General features: G+C 43.3%; 1 protein-coding gene across 1 annotated transcript; it reads left to right on the plus strand.

Moving 5' to 3' along the window:
* The first annotated feature begins 7,029 nt into the window (after positions 1 to 7,029).
* Positions 7,030 to 26,148, plus strand: LOC120300109 (sushi, nidogen and EGF-like domain-containing protein 1). Its single transcript, XM_039325679.1, has 7 exons — positions 7,030 to 7,181; positions 8,467 to 8,502; positions 15,377 to 15,507; positions 20,337 to 20,618; positions 24,299 to 24,436; positions 25,671 to 25,843; positions 25,941 to 26,148. The coding sequence occupies exons 1-7, from the start codon at positions 7,145 to 7,147 to the stop codon at positions 25,942 to 25,944; spliced, it is 801 nt and encodes a 266-aa protein (XP_039181613.1). The 5' UTR covers positions 7,030 to 7,144; the 3' UTR covers positions 25,945 to 26,148.
* Positions 26,149 to 26,708: the final 560 nt, after the last annotated feature.

Here is a 26,708-nt window from a genome sequence, read left to right on the forward strand (position 1 = left end):
CTTGGATGATAAGACTTCCCAATTGCAGACTGAGTTATAAGGATTTTCCAATCACAGATAGGAGCACAGTGGTTCAAATGGTTAAAACACTGGGCTGGAGGTTAGCAAGCCCATGTTGGAGACCAGTGTGCTGCCTTGGGGTGGAGTTGAGCTTCTGTCATTCACCCCAGCTCCTAATGGGGACATGAAAGGAATCCCCAACTGGATGTCCCCCCTGGGCAATGGTGACCCACACATAAAAAAAGCCACACCAAATAGGCAGAATATATAGTAAAGGAAGAGGAAATAATGCAACTCTCCTTCAAGAATTCAAAACCATGGCTGAAGACTTAGTGTTTAGTGGTTACCTGAAAATAACTTCCCTAGAAAAGAGGTAAGGTGAGGAAGATCCAGTGGAATTTTGTCAAAGAACAAATCAATCCAGAGTTCTCATTTGAGGCATAAATTATATTTTTGATACTTTGTGCAAAGTATAAAGTCTTCTGGAGAAGTCCTAAAAGCTGAGGAAAGTGGAAGGAAAGAGAAAAAAGAGAGCAACCATTAGCAAAGTGAATGGACTCAGTGACAATGGCAAAAGGTGTACCGTTGGAAGATCTAAAGGATCGGGCTGGTAACAGTCTTCAATTTGGCCTGAAGAAAAACCTATCTGTGGTTGCTAAGTAATCAACATCAATTTGATGGCTTGACATCATCACATGGAGGCCACGCTGATGGCAATGATTCTATTCCTACATGCCAACCCAACCATGACTTTAAACCCCTTTGCTTCACCAGGGCCTTAAAAACCTTTCTCTGTTTACTCTGGAATGTAAATTCTGTGTCTTAATACAGAGTTATCTGTATAAATTTATGGACTCTCTGTCCTAAATTGAAAGCAGAGCCAGCATGTATGCAGGGTAAAAAAAATTATAAAGGAAGGCAAGGTGAGTAAACTGAAAGTCCTGGTAATTGAAACACGTTCTGATAAATAAAACAGAGAACAAGGAGAAAGTGACTAATTTTTCAAGAATCTCAGCTAATTCTGGACAAGATTTATATTTCCCAGGAACAAGACTTTGTATAAAACTAAGGAAGCAAAGAAAGGAATTTGGACCTAATTTCTCCAAAGCAATGCCTTGGCCAAGCCCAGTTGTGTGCTTCCACGTGAGTGTGTGAGTGTGTGTGGCGAGCTTTACTTGAGAAAAGTAATGAAGCTTTGCCATTGTTCTGATTACATTCTAATACCAAATATCTGGAAGAGAAACTTTAATCCAGCCTACAACAGGAGTTGACACATTTGGCATGCAAATAAATCAACACATTATTTTTTTGGGGGGGGAGAGCACATAAGATAAAGGATCTTTCAAGGGCTTCAAGAAGAGATTTCATTCATCTCTTGGAAAAATTGCTTTTCAGATCCATCATACTACATTTTCCCCTTAATCTGGTATGCTTGTTTTCATCACCTCAGCACAGCAGGGATGCTACTGCTGCATAGCATCCAAAATTCAGCTAGATAATGCATTTCTGGTGCAATCTGCTATATTTTCTCTGCCTGGCTTTTATTCTGATGGGGTTTGCAAGGATTTCTTCTCATTCAAATGTATGGAGAAAATGGATACATACATACATACATACATACATACATACATACATACATACATACCATCCATGGAAATAACAAAGAAAAGCAGATATGGAAGATGCCTAGCCAATTCATCTCAGAGCAGAGATGCTCCAGAAATGGGCACATTACTTCTTGAAACTCTACATCAACTAAGTGAAGCTTAGCCCACAAACTTCAAAAACTCATTGCCATTGTTAAAAAGATGGCCCTGAGTGGCTTTTTCAACAGCAGTTGAAAAAGTTGGGCTGCCAAAATGTTAATTGGAAAACCAACCCCTTATAAACTTTACACTTAGTCCCACAGCTTACCCCAGGACATTTATTTAAACAAAAAAAGGAGTTTCTTGCTGTTACAAATGTCTTTGTAGATGGAAATAGAAGGGATAGTTAAAGGAGCTTTTTTTTTTTTTTGCCTGGGTTGATGGTGAGGGATCTTGCAGTGTGTGCATGCTGTCAATAAAGTGGGATTCCTTTGTATTTCAGCTCCTTTTTTTGTCAGATTTCTAAAGGCACTACATCCTGTTGGCCTGTTGCCATTTCAGTGTCTACATCGTTCTGTTAAAAGGATATTGGCTAAAGGAACGATGTGCAATTTCTTTGAGAGAAATGATTTCCCTTTAGGTTCCGTGTGGTTGCCCTGTGCCGTTTTAGAGAAGTATGTCATCTGTTCCAGAAGATAGTTGCATTATTAGGAAACTGTGCAATCGGTTTGTGGAGATTTGTAACCACAGATTCGAATGGCCAGATCAAATTAATATATGAGAGGCAGATATTTCTTCTCACTTTTCTCTACTGAAGTCCCAGGCTGAATCTTATATCCATTTCCCTCACCTGATTTCAGGACACCTTCACCAATCCGCTAATAACAATCCTTGGCTTATAGTTATTTGTGCATCTTGCTGGGTCAGCATGTCAGCTTTTTGGCAAGGCAACATACGAGCCATTTACCTTACTCTGCCTGGCCCTCTTTTTCTTTTGCTGACACTCAATTTATTTGGATGTGTGTTGTGCATGAGAATACAGTACCCAAAGTATGTTTGACTGTCAAGTCATTCCCAAGCTGTTCGTTCAGATTCGGCCCACAGAGGTGCGCTTAGGGCTGGAGAAGGCATTATGAGGAGGGGTGGAACGCTTCCAGAAGTAATTTCATTGTAAACCTATAAAAAGAAATCTGGTTGAGCCCAAACTTTGATTGCAGGTTCCATTTGTTGGACTAAGAAGGAACTACTACAGAGGTGGGAGAACCATAACTCTCTTCAGATATTGCTCAACCAGCGATCCTACCTCCCCAAAATTGACTCCGAACAAAGTATTCTCCTAGACAAAAGATAGAGCTCCTTGCATGCATGAACCCCTACAATTTAACTGAAAATACACTGTTTTTTAAAATAAAATCTAATGAATCAACCATTCAGAAGGCCCCTTCTATCTCCCCACTTTTTCCCCCCACTATAGGAGCACAACCAGCTGGTCAGTGAAGTCTCCAATGTTCTCCAATGCTCTTCAACCTTGAACTTTCAGGTGGCAATGGCCAGTGCTTTTTTTCTAAAAAAAAAAAAAAAGGTGCCAGAACTCAAACATGTCATACAACCTGCCTTGCCTACCCTACAAGGTTCCATCCGAAAAAGGTGCCGGAACTCCGTTCTGGGCATTCTATGAGAAAAAAAAGCCCTGGCAATGGCAATAGAAAAGTCTTCTGGGTGTTCTTGGATCACAACTCCCATCATCCTTTCTCAATTAACTAGTGGAATGGCTTTCACTTCCCTGTATTTATTTTTTACTTTGATCACATTAAAAATTATAATTCAATGGCAACCTTTAGAAAGATTTTGAGAGCTGAAATCCACCAAGGATTCTAAGGGTATTTTGGATTTACATAAAGCAGGGATGGCGATAAATCTAGAGAGGGGGAATTCATTTTTTAAAAAACTTCATAAGGCTTGGACAGGCAAAATTAGAGCACTACTCCTTTGCTTCTTGTTTTGTCCATGCAAACCATCTGTGAGTTTGCCCAGACAAAGAGAGCAATATTTAACAGTGTTCCTGATTACCAGTTCATACAAAGCTGACAAAATTCATTCTGGGCTTTGGTCTTTATTTCACTTGCAAAAACCTACAGAGAACAGTTGCAATAGTACAATGTTACAGAATAACAAGAGTTGGAAGGGATCTTGGAGGTCTTCTAATCCAACCCTCTGCTCACGCAGGAAATCCTATGTCATTTCCGACAAATGGCTGTCCACTCTCTACTTAAAAACTTCCAGTGTTGGAGCACCCACAACTTCTGGAGGCAAGCCGTTCCACTGGTTAATTGTTCTCAATGTCAGGAAATTTCTGCTTAGTTCTAGGTTGGTTCTTCACTGTTGGTGAATCCATTTTATCTATATATTAACAATTATTAATTGTTATTATATTCATGGGCAAAGGATTCAAATTCATTTCTCAGATTACGGAAATAATCCACTGGCATGAAGATAAAGCTGGAGACGGGACATTTGGTATCAAACGAAACATTAAAGCAAATATTTTACTATTGATTGATGTCTGTCAACCAACAGAACGCCAAACAGTCTCCCTTTTCATTTACAAAGAAAGCAGGCAAGTTTACTTTTCATGAAAAACAAACGCAGGTGATTAGTTTTAGAGTTTAAAAAAAAACCAGATAAAAACATTGAGTTGAGAAGAGAACTCAGCCCGTAATGTCTTATCATTCCATAAGGATTATATTTTCTATTTGGAAGATCTGGGATCACAAGATTACCTAATCACACTGCTTCATTTATGGATTCTTGTGTGGGCTTGACCTTTCATTGTCACACACACATACACACAATGTCTCTGCTCATCTGTTTTTCCATTCTTTCCCTCTTGAAGTTAATAAGCGAGAGAATTTCAGCTTGTCTTTTCTCCCTCCCCCCCCCCCATTCAGAGTTGCTCACTTGGGGACCCAGTGTCTAGACCAGTGGTGGCGAACCTATGGCACAGGTGCCAGAGGCGGCACTCAGAGTCCTCTCTGTGGGCACACGTGCCATTGCCCCAGCCTTGCCTCCCCCTGTGACACCCTCGTCACCAGCAGTCCTCCTGGAGAAGGGTTGCCCCCAAGCATGGCCCACACGGAGCAGTGCAGTCAAGAAATGGCAGCCAGGCAGCGAAGACAAGACTCTGCCCTCACACTCCATCGCACACAGTTGATGCTACGGGGTGTGGGCAGAGGGCGTGGCTGCCATGGTGCTGCTGGGCGATCTGCAGTGAGCCCTGGAGGCAGTGAGTGGCCCGGCGGGCAGGTGGGGTGGGGGCGGGGCAGGGGCGGGGCAGAGGGTGGAGCGGGGGCAGGGCCAGTTTTTGGTCTCTAAAAGGTTTGCCATCACTGGTCTAGACTTCAGAAGGATTCCTCATGATCATTCAGTGGCACTGCAGCTCCACAATTAGCTCATCTGAGATCTTTCCCTTATACAGGCCTGAATGTGGAAACCAGAACCTTTAACAGGGTGTCTGGAATCATTTCAATGATTTTAAACTTTTTCATTCCTGAATGCCATGAAAAGGTCCTTCATTAGTGGCAAATATCTGTAGCTCGGGTGTAGAATGAGGATGAAGGTACGTTCTTTAAGTTTGTGGGTTGGTTTCCAAATGTTTCATTACCAGGTTAGGTAACATCTTCAGTGGAGTTTGTCTGGAAACCAACCCACAAGCTCAGAGAATGAACCTTCAACCTCAAAATCCTTCATATTTTGTACAACATAACTTCCTTAAGATGCGTGATTCCCCTCAGTTTTGAAACCATTTAAAGGTCTTTTTTTCATGTGCTGTTCATGTACTTATCTTAACAGCAGTATTTATTTATTTGAGAAAATGATGTGGCTTCTCAACTCACTGTCAGCACTCCAGGCAACTTACCAAGATAAAAACCTAATATAAAAGAAACAATAAAAAGCAATAACGTCCCATCGACAACAATCATCAATTGAATAAGCCCCTTGATAGTCTCCATCCCACTCTGGGTTGGCAAAATCAGATCTTCAGGGCCTTATGAAAGAGTGTGAAAGTGGAGGCCAATCTTATCTCTATGGCAGGGGTGTCAAACTCGCCACATCACGTGACGTGTCGCGACGTATCGCAATTTTTTCCCATTGCCAGATCTGGGGTGGACGCAGTTTCGGCATGATGCATCCAGCCCGCAGGTCAGCAGTTTGACACCCCTGATCTATGGGGATGATGTTCCATAAGGAGGGAGTCACCATGTAGAAATCTCTTCTTGGTCCCACTAGATCAGGGGTCTTCAAACTTGGCCCTTTTATGACTTGTGGACTTCAACTCCCAGAATTCCTCAGTCAGGCATGCGTGCTTGGCTGAGGAATTCTGAGAGTTGAAATCTACAAGTCATAAAAGGGCCAAGTTTGAAGACCCCTGCACTAGATATACCTCTTTAGGAGAGGGAATCTGTAACATTCCTTGCTTCCCCGCTCTCATGGGTTGAGTAGATGTGACTGGGAAAAGATGTATGGAAATGTACTGTATGGAAGAGGATTATCTTTGCCCTCCTTCATTTTATATAATCTTTCATTTATTAAATGTTTATGCTGCCCATCTCACTGTTGAACAACTCTGGGCAGCTTACAACATCATAAAACAGCAATGTAAAGCAATTAGAATGTTAAAATATTGAACATTAAAAGTTAACAAAAAACTAGATAAGGAACCAATACATAAGTGGGATGGAGGTGAGATCTTCTTAATCTACCAATCAGTTCCCAAATTGGACAACCCCATCAAGGCCCCAAGCCAATCAGCAGAGCCAGGTTTTCAGGCCCATTCGGAAGGCTGGGGGTGAGGGGAGTGAATCTCATCTTGATTGGTGTGATGCTGCAAAGGATAGGGGCCACAACAGAAAAGGCTCTCCTCCTGAATCCTACTAGCTGAAATTCCTTGGCCAATGGGGTCCACAGCCTGCCCCTTCTGCCAGAGTGAATGGGGCAGATCAATCCTATTGGAGTGAGACATTTCCTAAGATAGCCTGTATGTTTCCCCCCTTCTAGTGTGTAGTCTTAGGACTTTCTGGTGGCCTTCCATTCAAGGATTAAATCAGGTCTGACCGTGGTTAGCCTTTTGAGATTGACCACTGAGATGCACTTTCTTGTCGCATTTAGGGCCCAACAATACTTGGAACAAAATGAATGCTAAGTTTGTTTTTTGTTATTTATTATCTGTAAACATTTCTTCCTTTTGTTGTGACTCAACCCAGGAAGCTGGTCTGCCCATCAATTCTGGTATTGACTGCTTCTCACAAAAAATGGGGAAATTCATACAATGGATTGAAATGTTCCAGAACATTTTTGTTTGGTTAAGGTCCTTTTTCCTTTATGACAAATGTTTACTGCCTTTGAATACCTTAGGTGTGGCAGATGCATATATGAGTCTTCGTGTATGGATATATATACACAACACACATTTGCCTTTTCTTACCATACAAGAAACAGAAGGCATCACAGACCACTACAACAAACTTGCAGACAGTCATTCAATCAAAAAAAGGAACAAGATGCAGACCTTTTATATTTTCCTATTATTTGCAGCTGGTAAGTGAAGTTCTTAAAAATCAGGTATGAAGCCTAGTTTTAATTCCCGAAAAGGAAGTTAGATTTCAGATCAATTTTGTGTGATAGTAGTCTGCCATGCTATCTTATAAAGGTAAAAAGCATTTAAATCTTCAGTCTACCTGCCAATTCATACTGTATAAGGCAGTTCACCATAGTATTGTACGATCATCAAAACTAGATATTCAAAATGATTTCATTTTAAACCTGAGAGCCCCTAACTGACTTTTTAATCTACAAGAAGAATGGTAAAAAAATGACAACTGTAGAATGTAGTTAATAAAAATAAGAACATGTTTTTAATTGAACTAACCACTTGAATAAATGAATGTAAGACTTTATACTATTTTTAAGTTTTAATACTATGAAGCACAATGGAATGGAAATGACACATGGGGCTCTGCGATCTGGTTGTTCATAAAATATGCTAACACTCAGCCTAAGTTATAAAATACTAAGATCATCTTAACATACAATGCTTCAACAATCCATATGATGTCATAACATAATGTACTGGTCCCCCCAGCATATGAAGATAAAAGCTGAATTCTTATAACTTCCTGAATCACAAATTGCTGAGTTTAGTGTTAGTGTAGCCTTACTTTTCTGTGGATGTAATAAATAAGTAAATTATTCTTATTGCAAAGGACAGACAACTTAATCCTATGGTATCCTTCTCCATCCTGGCATCTTCTAGATAGCATGGAGACTTGCCAACCATTTCTTAGCCATGCTGGCTAGTAATTTGAGGAACGGTAATATATCTGGAGGGCACCTGGTTGAAGAAGGAAATGAAGGATGCCACTTTAGGTTTGGTGACTCTGAGGAGATTTTAGCAGAGATCAGAACACAGCTACTATATGTAGGATGGATGGACTTGATGGTGCTCCTTTCTGACTATGGGAGCCTTACAGAAAGTACTGCCATCAGCACAAGTCCCACCCTCTTTAAGAGGATTATGCCCAAGAGGAACTCACATGTCAAAAATGTACAAACTCATCTGAAAATTATTCACTTTCTGTGTTCTGAGTTCCTCCTTTGAAACTACACATTATATCTAGAACACAACTCCTGGTGCTTCTTTAGACCTCTGAAAAATTTAGGTGTATTCTATCTTCTACTTTTGAATCAGAGTGGTGTTCAGTCAAGCTCATTCTCATTTTAATTAAAATCACCGAATAATGAATGTTTGCATATATCTGGATTTACACATGTGAATAAAAACAGTCCAGATCTGACTGCATTTTTGTTTCTACTTTTTTTTTAGGATCAACATTGCCTTCTCTGGCCGCAAGCCAAAAGAGTAAGTTTTAGTTCAATCCATCAATCTGACTAGGGAATTTTCTAGGGCCAACGACAATTCTATGCTGAGAATAATAGCAAGATAGAATGGTGGAGGTTGATCCCAGGATAAGTATCAGAGTTAGCTTCATCCAAAAATAATCTCCCACTTTGCCCCTACCATGTTCTCCAGGTGTTTGGACTACACCTACTACATGGCAGCCATGCTGTTGGGAGAATTCTAGGAGGTGGAAGTTTACTCATCAAGAGGACATTCATGTTAGAGAAGGCAGTCTTACACCTCCACGTATGCCCAGATATTTCTTCCTAGACCTGCTATATTGGATGGCAAAGTCTCAAGAGAATTCTTCTCACACCCATCTGAGTACAATGTAAGGACCCACCCCACTTTGCATCTTAAGAAGACAGAACTCTTGGAATAATTCTTCCAACAGGAATCCTTTATTAAGAGAAAATGGTTGCAGGCATGCTAGACAGGACTTGGGGTCCAAGCTCTCCCATTCAAGGTTTTAAGGGGTTCCCCAGTAGTCCCACCCAATCAACCCCCCTTCCAGTGATAGTTTCAAGTATCACAATTCCACTCCCTTTCTTCTTTCTTCCGTCTGGATGGAGACTTCAGATAACTACATGAAAGGCAATTACTCTCCTTTGGTATGCTAACACTTCGAGGTTACAATAAACACACATTCAGCATTCAGCTCTTTGAAGTGTACTGAAGGAAGTGAGGGCCATAAAGCCCCTTTGTTCTCCCCCTTCTCTCCCTCTTATGGCAGAATCCAGAGAAGGCAGAATTGGGAGTTTCTATATTTGATAATTTAAAGATGAAATATAATTGGATTCTGACATCCGGCCCCTCTTAACAATAAGAGAGATCCACCTGAAAGAAAACACAAGTATAAAATTTAGTCAGGCTTGTTAGGATACTCTGTGTGAAACTTCTTCAATAGCTTCGGGGCTCTGACATGACGTTTATGGACCCACTCATTTTGTGAGGGAGGGAGGTGTTTCCAGGCAACTAGGTACTGAGTTGCTCCATGATATCTCCTAGAGTCAAGGACTTCCTTTATTTCGAAGTGTTGTTCACCCTCCACCATGATTGGAGGTGGTGGGGGGGGGATTTTTGGCCGTAGAGGTGACTGATGCTCTCTTTTCAGCAAGCTGCAATGAAAAATTGGGTGTATTTGCCTGAGATTTTTGGGTAATTCTAATTCTACTGTTACTGGATTTATGATTCTTTTAATTGGAAAAGGTCCTATGTATTTTGGTCCAAGTTTTTTACAGGGCTGTAGGGACTTTAGGTATTTTGTAGATAAGTACACCATCTCTCCTATAATGAATGGTGTAGGCTCAACCCTTTTTTTATCGGCTTGTGTTTTGTAAGCCTGCCTAGCTTCATCTAGTGCTTTTCTGACTATTGGCCAGGTGTTTTGTAATTTTTCCATCCATTCTTTCAGCGAGGGGATCGTTGGTTCGTTTGGGGTTAATTCTGGCATGGGGTTGAAACTTTGACCGGTGGCTATTTGAAAAGGAGTGTAACCTGTGCTGGAGTGGACTGCATTATTGTAGGCAACTTCTGCAAAAGGGAGTAAGTCCGCCCACTCGGTCTGCTGGAAACTAAGAAAACATCTTAAATATTGCTTAAGTACGGAGTTCATTTTTTCAGCGGCCCCATTTCCTTGTGGGTGGTGGCTAGATGTCAGTCCCTGAGTGGTTCCTAAGAGGGATAAAAATTCCTTCCAAAATGCAGACGTAAATTGCACCCCCCTGTCAGAGATGATGCGTTGGGGTGCCCCATGCAATCTGTAAATGTGTTGGATGAAAAGTTTTGCTAAGGCTTTTGCAGTGGGAATCTTTTGGCAAGGGATAAAGTGCACCTGTTTGGAAAACAAGTCCGTGACCGTCCAGACCACAGTATTCCCATTGCTTTCTGGCAATTCCACTATAAAATCCATGGCTATTTCTCTCCAGGGGGCTGAGGGACTTGCCACTGTTTGCAATAGTCCTGGCACTTTCCCTTGCAACCTCTTTGCCGTGGCACATTTTGGACAACTGGCTATATAACTTTCAATGTCCTTTTTCATGGATGGCCACCAAAATTGCCGTTTAATTAAATGTAAAGTTTTTACAAATCCAAAATGCCCTGCTGATTTTGTGTCATGGCAAAGGTGCATGAAAGTTACTCTTTGAGTTGTTGGTATATATAACTTTTCCCCTATCCAAGGCAACCCGTCTTTCATTGTGCACACATTTTTGTTTTTCTGGAACCAATCATCTGTTTCCAAACTTTTTCTGAATTCAATTCCAGTTTGGCTGTCCAGTTGTGGTTTTAATTTGGCTTGGGTTCTTGTGGTTACTGGTGCTGCCAGTTGTGACTCTGCCATTATTGGTCTAGAGTCTGTGGTTCGTGCGCTGTTATATTGGGGCATGCGAAGTTCTTTCTTCCTGGTAAATGTTTGAGCTTAAATTGGAATTGGTGAAAATGCTGGGACCAGCGGGCTTGTTTGGGATTGAGTTTCCTGGAAGTTTTCAGGGCTTCTAAATTTTTGTGATCAGTCCACACCTGGAAGGGGATTTTGTTGCCTTCCAGGAACTGTCGCCACGTGAGTAATGCCCAACGTATCCCATAAGCCTCCTTCTCCCATACGGGCCAGCGCTGTTCTGTTTCCGTGAGTTTCTTGATGTATATGCACAGGGTTGCAATACTGCATCATCATTTTCTTGTAATAGCACAGCCCCCACTGCCACATCACTTGCATCTGCCTGTATTATGAAGGGTTTGTCCATGTCTGGGTGCCTTAGTACTGGTTCGGCAGAAAAAAGTCTCTTTAGTCTCTCAAACGCTGCTTGGCACTCCATTGTCCATGTTAGTGGCTGGCTAGGTTTTACTGAGGATGTTCCCTTCGTTTTTAGTAAGTTAGTGAGGGGCAAGGCTATCTGTGCAAATGAGGGGATGAATTGGCAGTAAAAATTTGCAAAGCCCAGGAAACTTTGTAGTTGCTTTCTTGTGCGGGGTGGTGCCCAATTTAATACTGCTCTGACCTTCTCTGGGTCCATTTCAATGCCCTGTGGGGATATGCGATAGCCTAGGTAGTCTATCCTTTCCTGGTGGAATTCGCATTTTGAGAGTTTGGCATATAGGTGAGCGGCTCGCAGCTTCTTTAAAACCGCTCTGACAAGTTTGACGTGTTCTTCTTTTGTTTCAGTAAAGATAAGAATGTCGTCCAAGTAAACAAGGACCCCCTTAAACAGGTGCTCCCTTAGAACGTCATTGATTAATTGCATAAAGACTGCAGGGCCCCCTTGTAATCCAAATGGCAAGACTTTGAATTGATAGCACCCCATGGGGCAGTTAAATGCAGTCTTCCATTCGTCCCCTTCCTTGATTCTCACGCGATAGTAAGCTTCCCTTAAGTCTAGTTTAGAAAAAATTTTCCCTTTCGATAGGTGTGACAGCATGTCTTTCATGAGGGGCAGCGGGTATAGGTTGCTTTCACTGATTGTGTTCAGGGCCCTATAATCCACGCATAAACGTAAAGAGCCATCCTTCTTCTCTCTAAAAAGGACCGGGGCAGCCACTTTAGGCTTAGCTGGTTCAATGAAACCTCTCTCCAGGTTTTTTTTTATAAATCTTTCCATTTCCTCCTTCTCCTTTGGGCTCATGGAGTATAATCTGGGCTTCGGGAGTTTTGCCCCAGGCTTGAATTCAATGGTACAGTCTGTGGGTCGGTGGGGGGGAAGCTCATTCGCCCTCTCCTCACTGAAGACTTCAGCAAGGTCCCTATATTCCTCTGGTATTTCTGTTAATCTTTTTTCCTCTCCTATGGATGCTTTTTCTATTCTTGATTCTGGTAGCCTCCCTTGGGGTTTTAAGTCCATAGGGTCCCCTTCGGGAATTTGATTTCTGTCGTCCTCCAATTTACCCAGGGGTTCCATTTTTTCAACCATTCCATCCCTAGAATCATTGGGCATTCCATACCTGGGGTCACCACAAACGTTAAGTCCTCTTCATGGTTGCCCAGGGAGAGGTGTATTGGCAGAGTGGCTAGGGTAGCTGGCACCCCCCCCCCCTGCTATGGATCCATCTAGCTGGCCAAATGAGATTGGTTGTTCCAGTCTCCTGGATGGGATGCCCAGATTCCCCACTAGTGTTGGGCTAATGAGGCAGCGGGTGCAGCCAGAGTCTATTAAGGCTTTCACCTTCACAGCTTCGGGCATGGGGGGGATTAATATAGTCACTGTTTTGAAGATGGGTGTGATGCGTCCACTTACCAGGGGTTCGCCTTCCGAGCTGTCATCTGAGGCATCCACCGTCCCTGTGGTGTAGGCTGGAGTTCTTTCCCCTTGGTGAGCAGAGGTGGGGGTTTCTGCAATTTCCATCATTCTCATGGCTGTTTCTTTTGGCTTAGCTGAATACTTTCCGGTTTTGTTGATTGGGGATCTGTCTGGGTTGTGCTGGGGGGCCTTTGAGCGGCATTCTACAGCTCGATGCCCTTCTCTTCCGCACTTGAAACACCCCATTTGCTTCTTGGCTGTATCCGATGATTTCACCGGTTGGTGTGTCAGCTCAGGCGGGGGGCGGCTCCATTGTTTTCCTCGGCGATGCCTCTTCAATATGTCGATCTCTGCTTCCTCTGCCAAGACGTACCATTCCTCAAGTCGATGTGGGTCTCCTCGGGGCAGGCAAGCATCATATAGATCATAGTTTAGTCCGTCTTTGAAACGGCCAAGGAGGATGTCTTCTGGCCAATTCAGTTTGCTGGCAATGGCCCGGAATTCTTGTGTATACTCAGCCACTGGGCGTTTGCCTTGCCTCATCGTTGTTATTCTTTCACGGGCTTTGCGATCAGCCAGGGGGTCTTCAAATCGTCTTCTCAAAGAGGACATGAAACGGTTGAAGTTACTGAGTTCTGGGGCATTGGAGTCATGCAAGTTCACTACCCAATCTGCAGCTGGTCCATCCAGGGCAGATTGCACGATCCGGATGCGGGCTTTGTCGCTGGGAATATCCTGCCCATATTCCTCCATGTAGCTGAGGACTTGGGTTAGGAAAAACCCCAAGCGTGTTGGCTCCCCTTTGAATTTCACTTCCAACGGTGGACGTCTTGGAATGGATCGGTGCCTCTGTTGTGGGTGGTAGTGTCTTCCGTCCAGATTGCCATCTGTGGTCCGGTAGGGGGTGGGGGCTCCTGGATCAGTAGATGTCCCTGGGGTTGCAGGTTCCATGTCCCCCTCGGTGTCTCTCCCTTTGCGGCTCCAGGAACTGGGGCGGCCGTAGGGCTCAGTATTCTCCTCTCCTAGGAAGCTGAGAGTTCTCTTCATCAGGTCAATAGCTTTCTCTAGGATCCAGTCTGAGTACGGTGCCCAGCTTCCTCCCTCTTCACTTGCGTGCAGGGATTTCTCCATCTCCTGCTTCCATTCTGGTTGCTTGGTCCCCCGTCTCAGGGTCACCTTTCTTGATTCCTTTCCCCACTCACTTTTCTTTCCAACGCCCATCGACCAGCGAGGCTTGTGGTCCTGTGTCTCCACCACTTCTTCTCCTGAGGAAACTGGCCTCTCGGATCCCAACATATGGCAAGGTTCCAGCTGGGTCAGCGGCTCTCTTTCCAGGGAGTTTTCCCCCTCTCTTGCTCCATTGTCTGACATGGTAAATTTTTGCAAAATCCCCCGGCAAGGGTCTCCTTCCAGGTGGATTAATTTTGCAAGTCCTGTCTAATGTAAGGACCCACCCCACTTTGCATCTTAAGAAGACAGAACTCTTGGAATAATTCTTCCAACAGGAATCCTTTATTAAGAGAAAATGGTTGCAGGCATGCTAGACAGGACTTGGGGTCCAAGCTCTCCCATTCAAGGTTTTAAGGGGTTCCCCAGTAGTCCCACCCAATCAACCCCCCTTCCAGTGATAGTTTCAAGTATCACAATTCCACTCCCTTTCTTCTTTCTTCCGTCTGGATGGAGACTTCAGATAACTACATGAAAGGCAATTACTCTCCTTTGTTATGCTAACACTTCGAGGTTACAATAAACACACATTCAGCATTCAGCTCTTTGAAGTGTACTGAAGGAAGTGAGGGCCATAAAGCCCCTTTGTTCTCCCCCTTCTCTCCCTCTTATGGCAGAATCCAGAGAAGGCAGAATTGGGAGTTTCTATATTTGATAATTTAAAGATGAAATATAATTGGATTCTGACATACAAACTGAGTACAAACGTCTTTATGGTTGTAGTCTGTTTTATTGTGATGGGATCAACTGGCAAAATTCTAAATTCCCATTAATGCCATCAGAACCTTTGTAAGCAGAACTCAAATGAAATTGCAGTTAAATATTGGTAATCAATCTTTAAAATGCAAAAAAAAAATATGTTTGAAGATCATAGAATATTCTGTGCTAAATGTTAGAGGCCTACTGCCCTTATACTAATAACAAATTTCTACTAACTCCTATTGGTCATTTCCCAAATTAAACTATCAATTCACCAGAGTTCCTGCCAAGAGCAATCATGAGGTAGCCATTCATGAATAGAGATCAGTGGTTAGATACTACCCAGTAGACCAGGGGTCTTCAAACTTGGCCCTTTTATGACTTGTGGACTTCAACTCCCAGAATTCCTCAGCGAGGCAAGCCGGGGAAGTTGAAGTCCATAAGCCATAAAAGGGCCAATAGACCATCAGTTGAACAATCAGCTAAGGATTAGGTTAGCAGCTGAAAATCTCAAAACCAAATATGGTTTTCTGAAGAACAGTATCCAACCCAGGTGGAGGCAGGAAGCAACCTCTGAAGAAATTGATGTTCCAGATAGCTGTTTGGAGGGGGAGAAGAAATCAAGGTCTGAATATAACTGCTTTTGTAAACCAGTGGTGTTCTCTTTCTTATTCTAGCATCATTGCTCTATCCTTATGGAGAAAACCAAGGTGACACAGAAAACCCAGTGGCTGATGATGGGAATTCTCCAGAGATCTTCATCGAGCACTCATTCTCCTTCTATGGCAAGAAATACAACTCCCTTTTTGTATGTAATACCTGCCAGATATAAACCTCGTATTTCTTTATAGAAACTAAGAAAAAGGCTACTCAACTCAGCTTGTCCACCCACCCACCCCCTCACTCTCAATGTGCTTTATTTATACCTTTATTTCTTTATACCTCTCTGGAGAGGCAAGATGTAGCATTTACTGAGGTAGCTGGGCATGACCAAACTTCCTTTGGCTTTCATTTCTAAAACAGCTTCCTAGATAGGTAACTAATATGTGCCCACTAATATGCCTTTCTGAGAATGAATGGGTGGGATATGAGCAATCTGCAGTCACCTAAATACATTCAGAAACCCAATCGGGAATACAGTAGAAATCAGTGTGAGAACATTATGGGGATCCAAGTGTTGACCTCCAAGTCCCAATAGGTCCAACCAGAGGTGAGGATGTTGGGAAATAAAATTTTGCAGCATATTGAGATCCATGGGTTCCTCTTCTCTGATATTAACTTATACTAGTTTCATGATTTCTGTTAAGGAACAATGGGAACTATTGCAAACTGTTCTCATTTGCTAAACATTTAGTTAACTTTGGTTAGTATATGTATGTATATGTATGTATGTATGTGTGTGTGTGTATATATATATATATATATATATATATATATATATATATATATATATATTCACGTTTGAGAAGGTTAAAAACATGAATCCTGGGAATATTCATGGCAAGAAATAAAATGATCACCAGGATAATAAAAACTATAAAATTTATTAAAAAGCGCCTAGCTTTTGCCGTCACCTGCCGGCATCCTCAGGGCTAGTGCGCCAGGGAGTGAGAGAGTCACTTTTTTATAGGTGTAGTGAAGTCTGCGCACGACTCCTCGACCTCGTCATTGGGCCTGAATAGAGTGATTGCGCACGGCTGGTCTGTTCCTTTCTATTCATTTCAACCGCACGTTCATCTTCCTCCATCCTTCTTTCCCTCAGTCTTGGGGTGGATGGGCAAATGTCTTTATGGTTGCAGCAGTCTCTATGCTTTAACTTTTTTCCCTCGGGGGTAGATGGTAATACACATTTCATGTTTATTTTACAGTCCTCCTTCGTTCCGTTGTTCTTCCTATGGCAAGTTTTTTGTTGAATTTTGGTATTTTTACTTCTTATACGGGTGTCATTTAAATGATTTTGTGGGTCCTTTCGGGGTGATTGTGATTCATTAGCGGTTTGGAGCTGGAGGGGGGAGGTCGTTCGAATGTAGAGGGGGGGCAGCGGTTCTTCGATCGTCCCTACGTGTGGCCGCTTTGCGCGCGCCGCACCATATTCGGGCAATCCGGAGAGGGCGGCGGCGGGGCCATGCTTTCTCTCTTCCCCCTGGGGTAGATGCCATCCAGGTGATCCCACATGCCCCTCCCAGGTAGATGTGGTTCGTCGGCGATCCGGAGCTAGGGGGTAAGCCGTTCAGTCGTGGGCAGAGGGGGGCGGTAGCTCCCCGATCGTCGTTACACTCAGTCGCCCGGCACGTCTCCTGCTGCGGGTGATTGGTCCGGGGGGGAGGGTAGCGATGAAATCACGATCCGTTCGGTCCTTGCAGCGTCCTTCCTCGGCTTGTCTCCTCCCTCCTGCGTCGTCGGTGGCTGCACGGATCCTCCGGAGCTCTCCGAGATGCGCAAGCAGGGGGGAAGACGGCTTGATCTCCTGAGTTCTTTCTCCTTCCTGCAGTTCCCTCTCCCCTAGATCGGTCCTCCTAATCCGACGGGGGGATCTCTCTTTTCTTTCCGGGATGGCTAACACATTTCCTTCCATATGCGGGTGGATTGCCATACCCAAAGGTCTCCCCCCTCTTCCAACCGCGATGTCCTCCTTAACATTAGTCACCACACCTCGGGTATCTATATCTTCCTTGGTGCCATTAAAGTTGTTATTGGGACGTCGGGGGTGCTGTCCTTGATTATTTGTGCTCCACAACCTTAAAGCCATATATGCCGGGCACAGGTCCACATGCCGGTTAATAGAATTGTCATCCGAGAGCCATGCCTCCTTAAGTAGGCGGCCCCCCTTGGTGTTATCACTAGCCAATATGCTAACCTCACTGAAATTAAATTTATGGTCTAATTCCGCCATGTGTGCCCATATCTGGGAATGTTGGTCCCCCCCTTTTTACTGCTAGCCTATGCTCGTGGACCCTGGTTTTGATCCGTTTAGCTGTCTCCCCAACAGGGGAGGATGCCGGCAGGTGACGGCGAAAGCTAGGCGCTTTTTAATAAATTTTATAGTTTTTATCACCCTGGTGATCATTTTATTTCCTATCATATATATATATATATATATATATATATATATATATATATATATATATATATATATATATGTCTTTGGTTATTCGGTTTTCTCCCATGTAAAATTGCAAGTGTCTCGGCAACGTTTAGACGAAGTCCCATTCGTCATCTTCAGGCTGGTGTTTTTGGCTTCATGCGTCTAGGAGCAATGTGTGATCATAGCTGTTTCTTCCTTTTAACTGCCAGTGGGGGTATGAACCGATTGGGTGAGAGCTTGACTGTGTTCTGATTGGGTAGGGGCTTGGCTGTGCTCTGATTGGATGGGGGGTTGGCTGTGCTCTGATTGGATGGGGGGTTGGCTGTGCTCTGATTGGTTGGGGGAGTCAATTTGACTTTAAAAAGACCAGAACTATCACCAAAACTGAACACTTTAATAACAGAATAATCAGAGAAGCCATCGAGATAGAAAAACGCCCACACAGCATGAATAAACAAGATGATACCTCCCGCCTACCAGCCATTTGGAAACCCGCCCTTATTGACAAATGAGTCCCTAACACAAAGAATGACACCAGACCCATACTCATGAAAACCACACAGGATGTCACCACCACACATCTACGAAGAAAGCAAACCCAAACCCACACCGATGATGAGGCACAACCACAAACCAGAAGCCAGACCACAGCTGCATCATTAGCCACTTTAAACCCCTCCAATCCATACATGAAGCAAACTGACACCCACCATGAAGATGAGGCACAACCATGAACGCAAAACCAAACAACAGCAACACAGCACACCGTCTCAAATCCCCCTGCAACTCAGACTAACCTGAGCACAACAAAGCCCCCACTTAAACAGAACACTCCCCCAACCAATCAAAGCACAGCCAAGCCCCTAACCAATCAGAACACACCTCCACCCAATCAGAACACAGCCAAGCTCCCACCCAATCGGTTCATACCCCCACTGGCAGTTAAAAGGAAGAAACAGCTATGATCACACATTGCTCCTAGAAGCACGAAGCCGAAAACACCAGCCTGAAGATGACAAATGAGACTTCGTCGAAACGTCGCCAAGACACTTCCAATTTTACGTGGGAGAAAACCCAAATAACCAAAGACATATATATATATATATATATATATATATATATATATATATATATATTCAATACTACACAATCTTCGAACTCCGGGATAAATATAAATCAGCTGTTTATTGTTTAAAAAATTTAAAACAATAAAAGCAACTATTTACAACTATTAGCTTTCGCTGATCCACTGCCAGCATCTTCAGAGTAAAGCATTGGGGGTGGAGAAAGATATAAATGTAGGTCTTTGGTTATTTGGGTTTTCTGCTTCGAAGCAGAAAACACCAGCCTGAAGATGATGAATGGGACTTCGTTAAAACGTCGCCAAGACACTTCCAATTTGATGCGGGAGAAAACCCGAATAACCAAAGACCCTATACAAATATCTGCGAAAACCTCAGAAAACATATATTTATAGACAAGATACAGGACTAGATAAAATTTTGCTTGGTCCGAAGAAAAAACAAAGAATATTTATAAACATTTATTGGAACATAGGTTATTTGAAGAACAAGTTAAAGAAACAATGGTGACATGGGCGATAGATTTAGGACATAACATTAATTTGGATCAATGGCAACAGGTATGGATGCGAAACAATAAAATCACATTGGTGTCATCCTATAAAGAAAATTCGTATAAGATGATTTATAGATGGCATCTCCCTCCAGCAAGACTAGCCAAAATGTATAAAGGATACTCAGCTTTATGTTGGAAATGTAAAAAAGAAAGGGGCACTTTTTTCATGTGTGGTGGTCATGTAGGGAAACACAGGGGTATTGGCGTATGGTTTGGAAATGGGTAATAGAAATGAGCATACAAAATATTCAATATAAGCCTGAGACATTTTTGTTAGGAATTGTTGAAGAAAATATTAGTAAAGAGAATATGTATTTATTTATTCATGTGGTTACAGCGGCAAGAATAATATTCGCTCAGAATTGGAAAAATACAGCTATACCTAGTGAGGAAATTTTAATTTATAAAATTATGCATTGCGCAGAATTAGATAGTTAACTAAAAGATTCAAAAATCAGGATGTTATGGATTTCTACCAAATATGGAATAAATTTTATAAATGATGGGGGAAAAAATTTGGAGGTCACTGTGATGAGATAAGTTAAGATTGAGTTTAGAGTGATGTTATTGTATAGAGTTTAATTAATTATGAATAGGAATGAACTGAGATGTTGGTCAAGTCTGATTTACCATGTTCAATGTTTTTAAACTTTTTCTTTTTTTGTTATTTAATAAAATTTATTAAAAAAAAAGAAAACACACACACACACACACACACACACACACACATATATATATAGTGTGTGTGAGTGTGTGTGTGTGTGTGTAAGAGGAGAGACAGCATCCTATATTAACCCAGATTGCTTTGTCTATATCTTAATCTCTTTTAAGATTCTAGAAAATTGCCTAATTTTATAATAATATTGAGTATGTCAAATGAACACAGCATACCACCTTGCTTTATATTTCTCCAGGTCAACAACAATGGGGTTGTCTCTTTTGGAAAGTATGTCTCAGAATACACTCCTAATGCTTTCCCTCTCGATAATGGAGTGCCCTTTGTTGCTCCATTTTGGGCTGATGTTGACAATAGAGTCAGTGGGACAATTTCCTGGAGACAGACCGAAGACTCGGTGCTGCTTAGTCAGTTTGCTGCAGACCTCAGTCGGTACCACCCTGATGTTTCCTTCACACCCATCTGGATGTTTATCGCTACCTGGGACAAAGTAGGCTACTATGGATCTGTTTCAGATAAGGTAGGTCTCACACAGTAATGGTAATCTAGAGCATTTCTCCTCCTCCAGTGGCTGCTGCTTATTTGCTGAGAGTAAATGTAGTGTAGAGGTAAAAGTGCTGAACTACAGCCCCCACCCCCCCACCCCATCACAGAAACTCACTGTGTGGCTTTGGGTCAGTCTTTCCCTCTCAGTCCAAGAGCCATGGAGATGGAGGTGAACGTGTTGGATAAGGAGCACCAAGATCCAAATTTAAAGCCATCTTCAGCCATAGAGGCTCCCTGGATGACTTTAAGACTATCCTTCTTTCTCAGTACTGTCAGACCTGCACCAGCCCGATCCCTTAGGAAAGAAAGACCCCCAACTCCACTTGGTGCAAGTGATAGGTTCTTTTACTAAAAGATGCTGGCTGCAGTAAAGTCAGGCTAGAAATAAATTTCCCACGCTAAAAAGGATACAAAATGTTTCCCCTCATCCCAGCCCTCCCCCCTCCCCATGACCAATTCATCTTCAGTTAGGTCCTAGGTGTTCTGAGAAAAATGTTTGCAGTAATCCACATTCCTTCCCAGGATATATGACCTTGAGTGCTGGCACAAACTGATTCAGAACCTCTTGTTTCTTCCTCAAGCTGTCATCTTCCCCCCCCCTCCCTATTTCACAGCACATACTAATACAGGTCTATTGCCCATTTCTTCTCCCACCCATGCCCCCCTCACCAGCAAGGCACCAAGCCAAAAATGGCAAACCTGACACTTACCTAACAGACACTGAATTTCTGTAAGGAAAAATGCAGGATACAAATTTAAGGAGAGGAGGATATAATTCTAATGGGAAAAAAAACCCTAACAAAATATGCACCTGGCTGGAAGAATGTCCAGTTCACAGGCATGTAGATTTTTCTACTAAGAAACGTGTATGGGACCTGGGGAACGTGATGAGAATGAAAGAAAAATGGGCAGAGTCTCTTATACCATACTCATAAGTTGAGTCCTTTATCCCTTCCATTATTTCTTATTTTATTCAATTTTAAAACTATTAAAGGGAAAAGATTCTCGGTCCAGATGTGCCCAACTCTAGGGCACAGTGCTCATCTCCATGTCTTAGCCGAGGGAGCCAGAATTGTCTGAAGACACTTCCGTAGTCATGTGGCCAGCATGACTATAGATGCCAGAGGTGCACAGAGCACTGTTACCTTCCCACCAAAGTGGTACCTATTTATCTACTCACATTTGCCTGTGTTCCAACTGCTAGGTGGGTAGAAGCCGGAGCAAGGAACAGGAGCTCACCCAGTTGCACGGCACTTGGGTCTCGAACCCAGGCTGTCAGTTTTTCAGATGACAATCTCAGCGTCTTTAACTGCTGAGCCATCACGGTCCCCCCGCTTAAAACCAGTGCTTTTTTTGAAGAAAAAAAAAGGTGCCGGAACTCACACATCATACAACCCGCCTTGCGTACCCTACAAGGTTCCATCCAAAAAAGGTGCCGGAATTCTGTTGTGGGCGTTCTATGAGAAAAAAAGCCCTGTTTAAAACTATTATTCTTCTATTATTCAATGGACATTCAAGTTTGGAACATGAAAGGCAGAGTTCAGGCGAGGAGCAAGGCCCCTCACCACCTGATCCCAGAGCAAGGAAAGCAGAGAAGAGGAGGGAACAACGGAGGCAGGCTCACTTGCTCAGGGAGGAGAGTGTCCCGCCCCACTCCACAAGGCACACCTGGGGAGTAGGATTTAAGGAGACGCTGTGGGATGGGGCATTTGCGAGGAACAAACGTGAACTCTTGTGATAGTGTGCTCTTGTACCTGGACACTTTGTATTTTGGACCAAGTTTGCTTCCTGCTGATTTCTCCTTGCTGTCTGCAGTTTGCAGTTCACAGGCAAGCTGGGAGTTGTCTGTGATATAGATGATCAGTTTAGTGTTTTCTTTCCTTCCCTGATAAAAAACGTCAGCCCACTTCTCAAGTATTAGGACCTATGATGACCCAGGGCCACGAATGGAGGCAAAACAATTAGCTGGTCAGAACAATTGTCTTTTTAAGCACTGCCAACGTTCACCCAGCAGCCCCCACATATGCTGGCACAAGTTCAATAAAACAGGGAAGTTTACACGGTTCTTTATTGGGTCATCACAGGTCCTAATACTTGAGAAGTGGGCTGACGTTTTTTATCAGGGAAGGAAAGAAAACACTAAACTGATCATCTATATCAGCGAACCCCAACCTTTCCCAACAGGGAGGGGGTTGGAGATGGTTCTGTGTGAGTGGTAGGCACATGCGCAAGCATGCACAGCTCAATTTGTGTGAATGGTGGGTTCGAGCACAGTTCCAAACCAGCCAAGGCCCAGTGGTGGGCCACAGCCTGGGGATTGTGGACTCCTGATCTATATTATCCTCAACCTGCAATGTTCAATGTTGCCACTAGATGGCATCTCTATCATCCTGTAAAAAAAGTTATAGCCAACTTTGCTGATCTAGAAAGTCAAGCTGAGGTAACTCTCTACTTAACAACCACAATTGAAACCAGATTTTCTATCGTAAGTTGATCCAATTTACTACCATTTTTTATCAGTCATTAAGCGAATTACATGGTTGCTAAGTGAATCCAGCTTCCCAGATTGACTTTGTTGGAAGTCAGCTGGGAAGGTTGCAAATTGAGATCACATGACCACAAGATGCTGCAACCATCTTAAATACAGTTGCCAAGTCCCAAATTGTGATTGCATGACCACAGGGGCTGTGTGATGGTCCCAAGTTCAAGGACAGGTTGTACGTCACTTTCTCTGAGGCCACCATACCTTCAAACCAGGGGTCTTCAAATTTGGGTCTTTTATGACTTGTGGACTTCAACTCCCAGAATTCCTCAGCCAGGCATGCTTGCTGAGGAATTCTGGGAGTTGAAGTCCACAAGTCATAAAAGGGGCAAGTTTGAACACCCCTGCTTCAAACTATCACTAAATCAAGAATTATCTGTAGAATTAGCTCTGCTTAGTACATGGATGTGACTGGACGTTGGACAGTATATAGCAGGGGTGTCAAACTCAATTTCATTGAAGGTCACATCAGCATTGCGGTTGCCCTCAGGGGGCTAGGTGGGTGTGTCCAGGGTGGGTGTGGCCTAGTGGGTGGGCATGGATGGAGTGGGTGTGGCCTACTGGGTGGGCATGGCCAACTCTACATTGTTCGCGTCAAGGGTGCCTGTGGGGTCCTGGGCAGGAGTGGGACAGATGTGAGGGTCTCTGGCAGAAGGGGGTGGGACCAGGGCAAGTGCCAAGGTATGGTCCACTGGAGGAGCCTCACTGTTCCTCTCAGGCCATGCGGGGGGGGGGGGCTTATGGAGCTAAGACTGAATGTGTTTCAGCATAGATGGCCACCACAAAATTGTACATTGGCTTCCAGCTGGCCTGGGCCAGGGCCAGGGCCAAGGCAGTGGGGGCCATTCCCTCACTGTTTCCAGGATGGCTTTGCGGGCCACATGAAACCACTTTGCGGGCTGCATCCGGCCCCTGGGCCTTGGGTTTGGCATGTTCGATATATATAGCAAACGAAAGGAATAGCATAACCTTTTTTTAGGGGATCAAGAAACTGCAGGGATATGTTCAGGTAAGTCCCTAGGACTTGAATTCGACTCCAAGATGGCTTTACTTTAGAAACAAAAGCAAGGATAGTCATGCCTTAAAATATCATCTTTCTTTTTTTATTGCAGGTCAACACTTTTCAAGCTATCCTGGCCACTGATGGAGAAATATCTTTCATCATGCTGAACTTTTTTGACATACAGTGGACCACTGGATTTGGAAACGATGGAGATATCTATACAGGGCTTGGAGGAACCCCCGCTCAGGTAGACTTGGGATAGTTTGAAGGTGCAGCAAGAAAGGCAGGTTTATGTCTGCCCAGGGAATGCAACCTCATTTAATCAAAGTGGACCAATACAAAAAAGTGACCCTTATCTTTCTCGGTTCCTACTTTTATGCTGATGCTTTTGTTTTTCTTATGAGCTTCAGAAAACTTCAAAAAAATACCAACCTCCATTGGATAGCAAATGTCCTCTTCATTATTAAGCAACACCATCCTCAACAACAGTGGCCAAAAAAGAGTAGAGATAGTCCTCAAGTTACAATAGTTCATTTAGTGACGGTTAGAAGTTACAATGGCACCGAAAAAAGTGACTTAGGGTCATTTTTCACACTGATGACCGTTGCAGCATCCCCAGGGTCAGGTGATCAAAATTCAGATGCTTGGCAACGGGTTTATATTTGTGACTGTTGTGGTGTCCCGAAGTCATGTGATCCCCTTTGGTGACCCTCTGAGAAGCAAAGTCAAATGCACTTAACAACCCTGATTAACAACTACAGTGATTCACTTAATAAATGAGGCAAGAAAGGTCATAAAATGGGGCAAAATTCACTTAACAAATGTCTCGCTTAGCAACAGAAACTGTGGTTGTAAATTGAGGACTACCTGTATTAAGAAGGAATGCTACGGCACAGCCAGCAGCGGGGGAGGGGGAGAGGATAGTTCTGTCCAAGTGGTGGGCACACAAGCTGGCTGCTCACACAAATGGAGCACACACGTTCACACGTTCACATGCACAGAGCCTGGCTTCCCCATTGATTTTGCTCGTCGGAAGGTTGCAAAAGTGATTGCATGACCCAGGACACTGCAGCCGTCATAAATATGAACCCGCTGTCAGACATCCGAATGTAAATCACATGATCACGGGGACGCTAAAAGGTCATAAGTGTGCAAAATGGTCATAAGTGACTTTTTTTCACTGGCATTGCAACTTTGAATGGTCACTAAATGAACTGCTGTTAAGTCGAGGACTACCTGTACAGGGTCCACAATTGGATACCGTCTCTCAGAAGTAGCCTAACCAAAGCAGGGTAGAGTGGGACAATTCCCTTCTGTGATATTGATTCTATGCTCCTGTTAACACATCGCAATATAATCCTGCCCTTTTGAGAAGCTGCATTATATGGTTGATACCCGGAATTGGAATCCAACAAGAAAGTTTGTTAGGGTGTTAATTAGAAAGGATGTCATTCTTTACCTCTTCTCTGCCTCTTCCCCAGGCTGGCTTTGACAGCGGGGACGAAGAAAATTACTACAACATCCCTGGTTCTCGAACTGCTGAGATTCTCAATATTAAGGAGACCAGCAATGTTGGCGAATCAGGTCGCTGGTTGTTTCAAGTGGATAAGGCAATCATTGGAGTTCCCACAGTAAAAAGTGATTGCTTAAATAAGTAAGTTGCCAGACCCTCTCTTTTATTTGCTAGGATATATAAATAATTACTAGATCCACGGTCCCTCGCTTATTTTGCTGTTGTTCCTTTTCATCAGGTGAAATCACTTCCGACGCGCACTTCCAATCTGCTCCTCCAGGCCAGCACAGGACAAGTTGAATAGCATCTGCCATCGTTCTCAAATCCCTCTGCTACCCTCCTCAAACAGAAAATTTTCTGGAGCTGCCATTGACTGTAGATTTAGCAATAAAAGGATTGCGCTCACATTGATGGTGTGTCCATTGATGAGCGCAGGGGAAAAAAGGCATGGTTGTTGTGTGTTTGTGTGTGCATGTGTCAGTCTGTGCATATATAAAGGTAGTATGTGTGCTCATGTGATGCTTTTTAGGGGAGTGATAAGCCTAACACTCTGTGAAGTTGGTTTCCTTCATAGGAGATGGGTGTAGATGTAATATCCTAAGCGATGGAAAATGTGACATGGACAGCTATACCAATATCTCCATACACATTGACCATTCAATTCTTTATGCCAGAGGTGTTCAACCTTGGCAATTTTAAGATTTGTGGACTTCAACTCCCAGAATTCCCCATCCACAGATCTTAAAAGTTGCCAAGGTTGGACATCCCTGCTTTACGCAATGAGAACAGGCACATCTTAGTCCTTCAAGGAAGATCAGACTAGGAATCCAATGTCATGTAGGTCAATACTACTAAAGCCTTAGTAACACTCTAACAAGTCTCAATGTTTTCCCCTTTTCTCTCTTTATCTTCATAAAACTAGGGAGGTCTTGTCCAAAACATTTACTTCTGCCCTGGACTCAGTTTTCTTTTAGTTGACTGTTGTCTTGATATGACTGTTCCTACT

Source organism: Crotalus tigris, unplaced genomic scaffold (assembly GCF_016545835.1).
Source record: "Crotalus tigris isolate CLP2741 ecotype Arizona unplaced genomic scaffold, ASM1654583v1 scf7180000024338.4412243, whole genome shotgun sequence".
In the NCBI taxonomy this organism is placed as follows: Eukaryota; Metazoa; Chordata; class Lepidosauria; order Squamata; family Viperidae; genus Crotalus; species Crotalus tigris.

What these genes read in the sequence shown, in the direction of transcription:
- LOC120300109 (XM_039325679.1), top strand. Translation starts at nt 7,145, where the DNA reads ATGCAGACCTTTTATATTTTCCTATTATTTGCAGCTG. An exon ending in ATGGATCTGTTTCAGATAAG is followed by an intron (nt 20,619 to 24,298) that starts GTAGGTCTCACA and finishes TTTTTATTGCAG; the next exon opens with GTCAACACTTTTCAAGCTAT. An exon ending in TTGGAGGAACCCCCGCTCAG is followed by an intron (nt 24,437 to 25,670) that starts GTAGACTTGGGA and finishes CCTCTTCCCCAG; the next exon opens with GCTGGCTTTGACAGCGGGGA.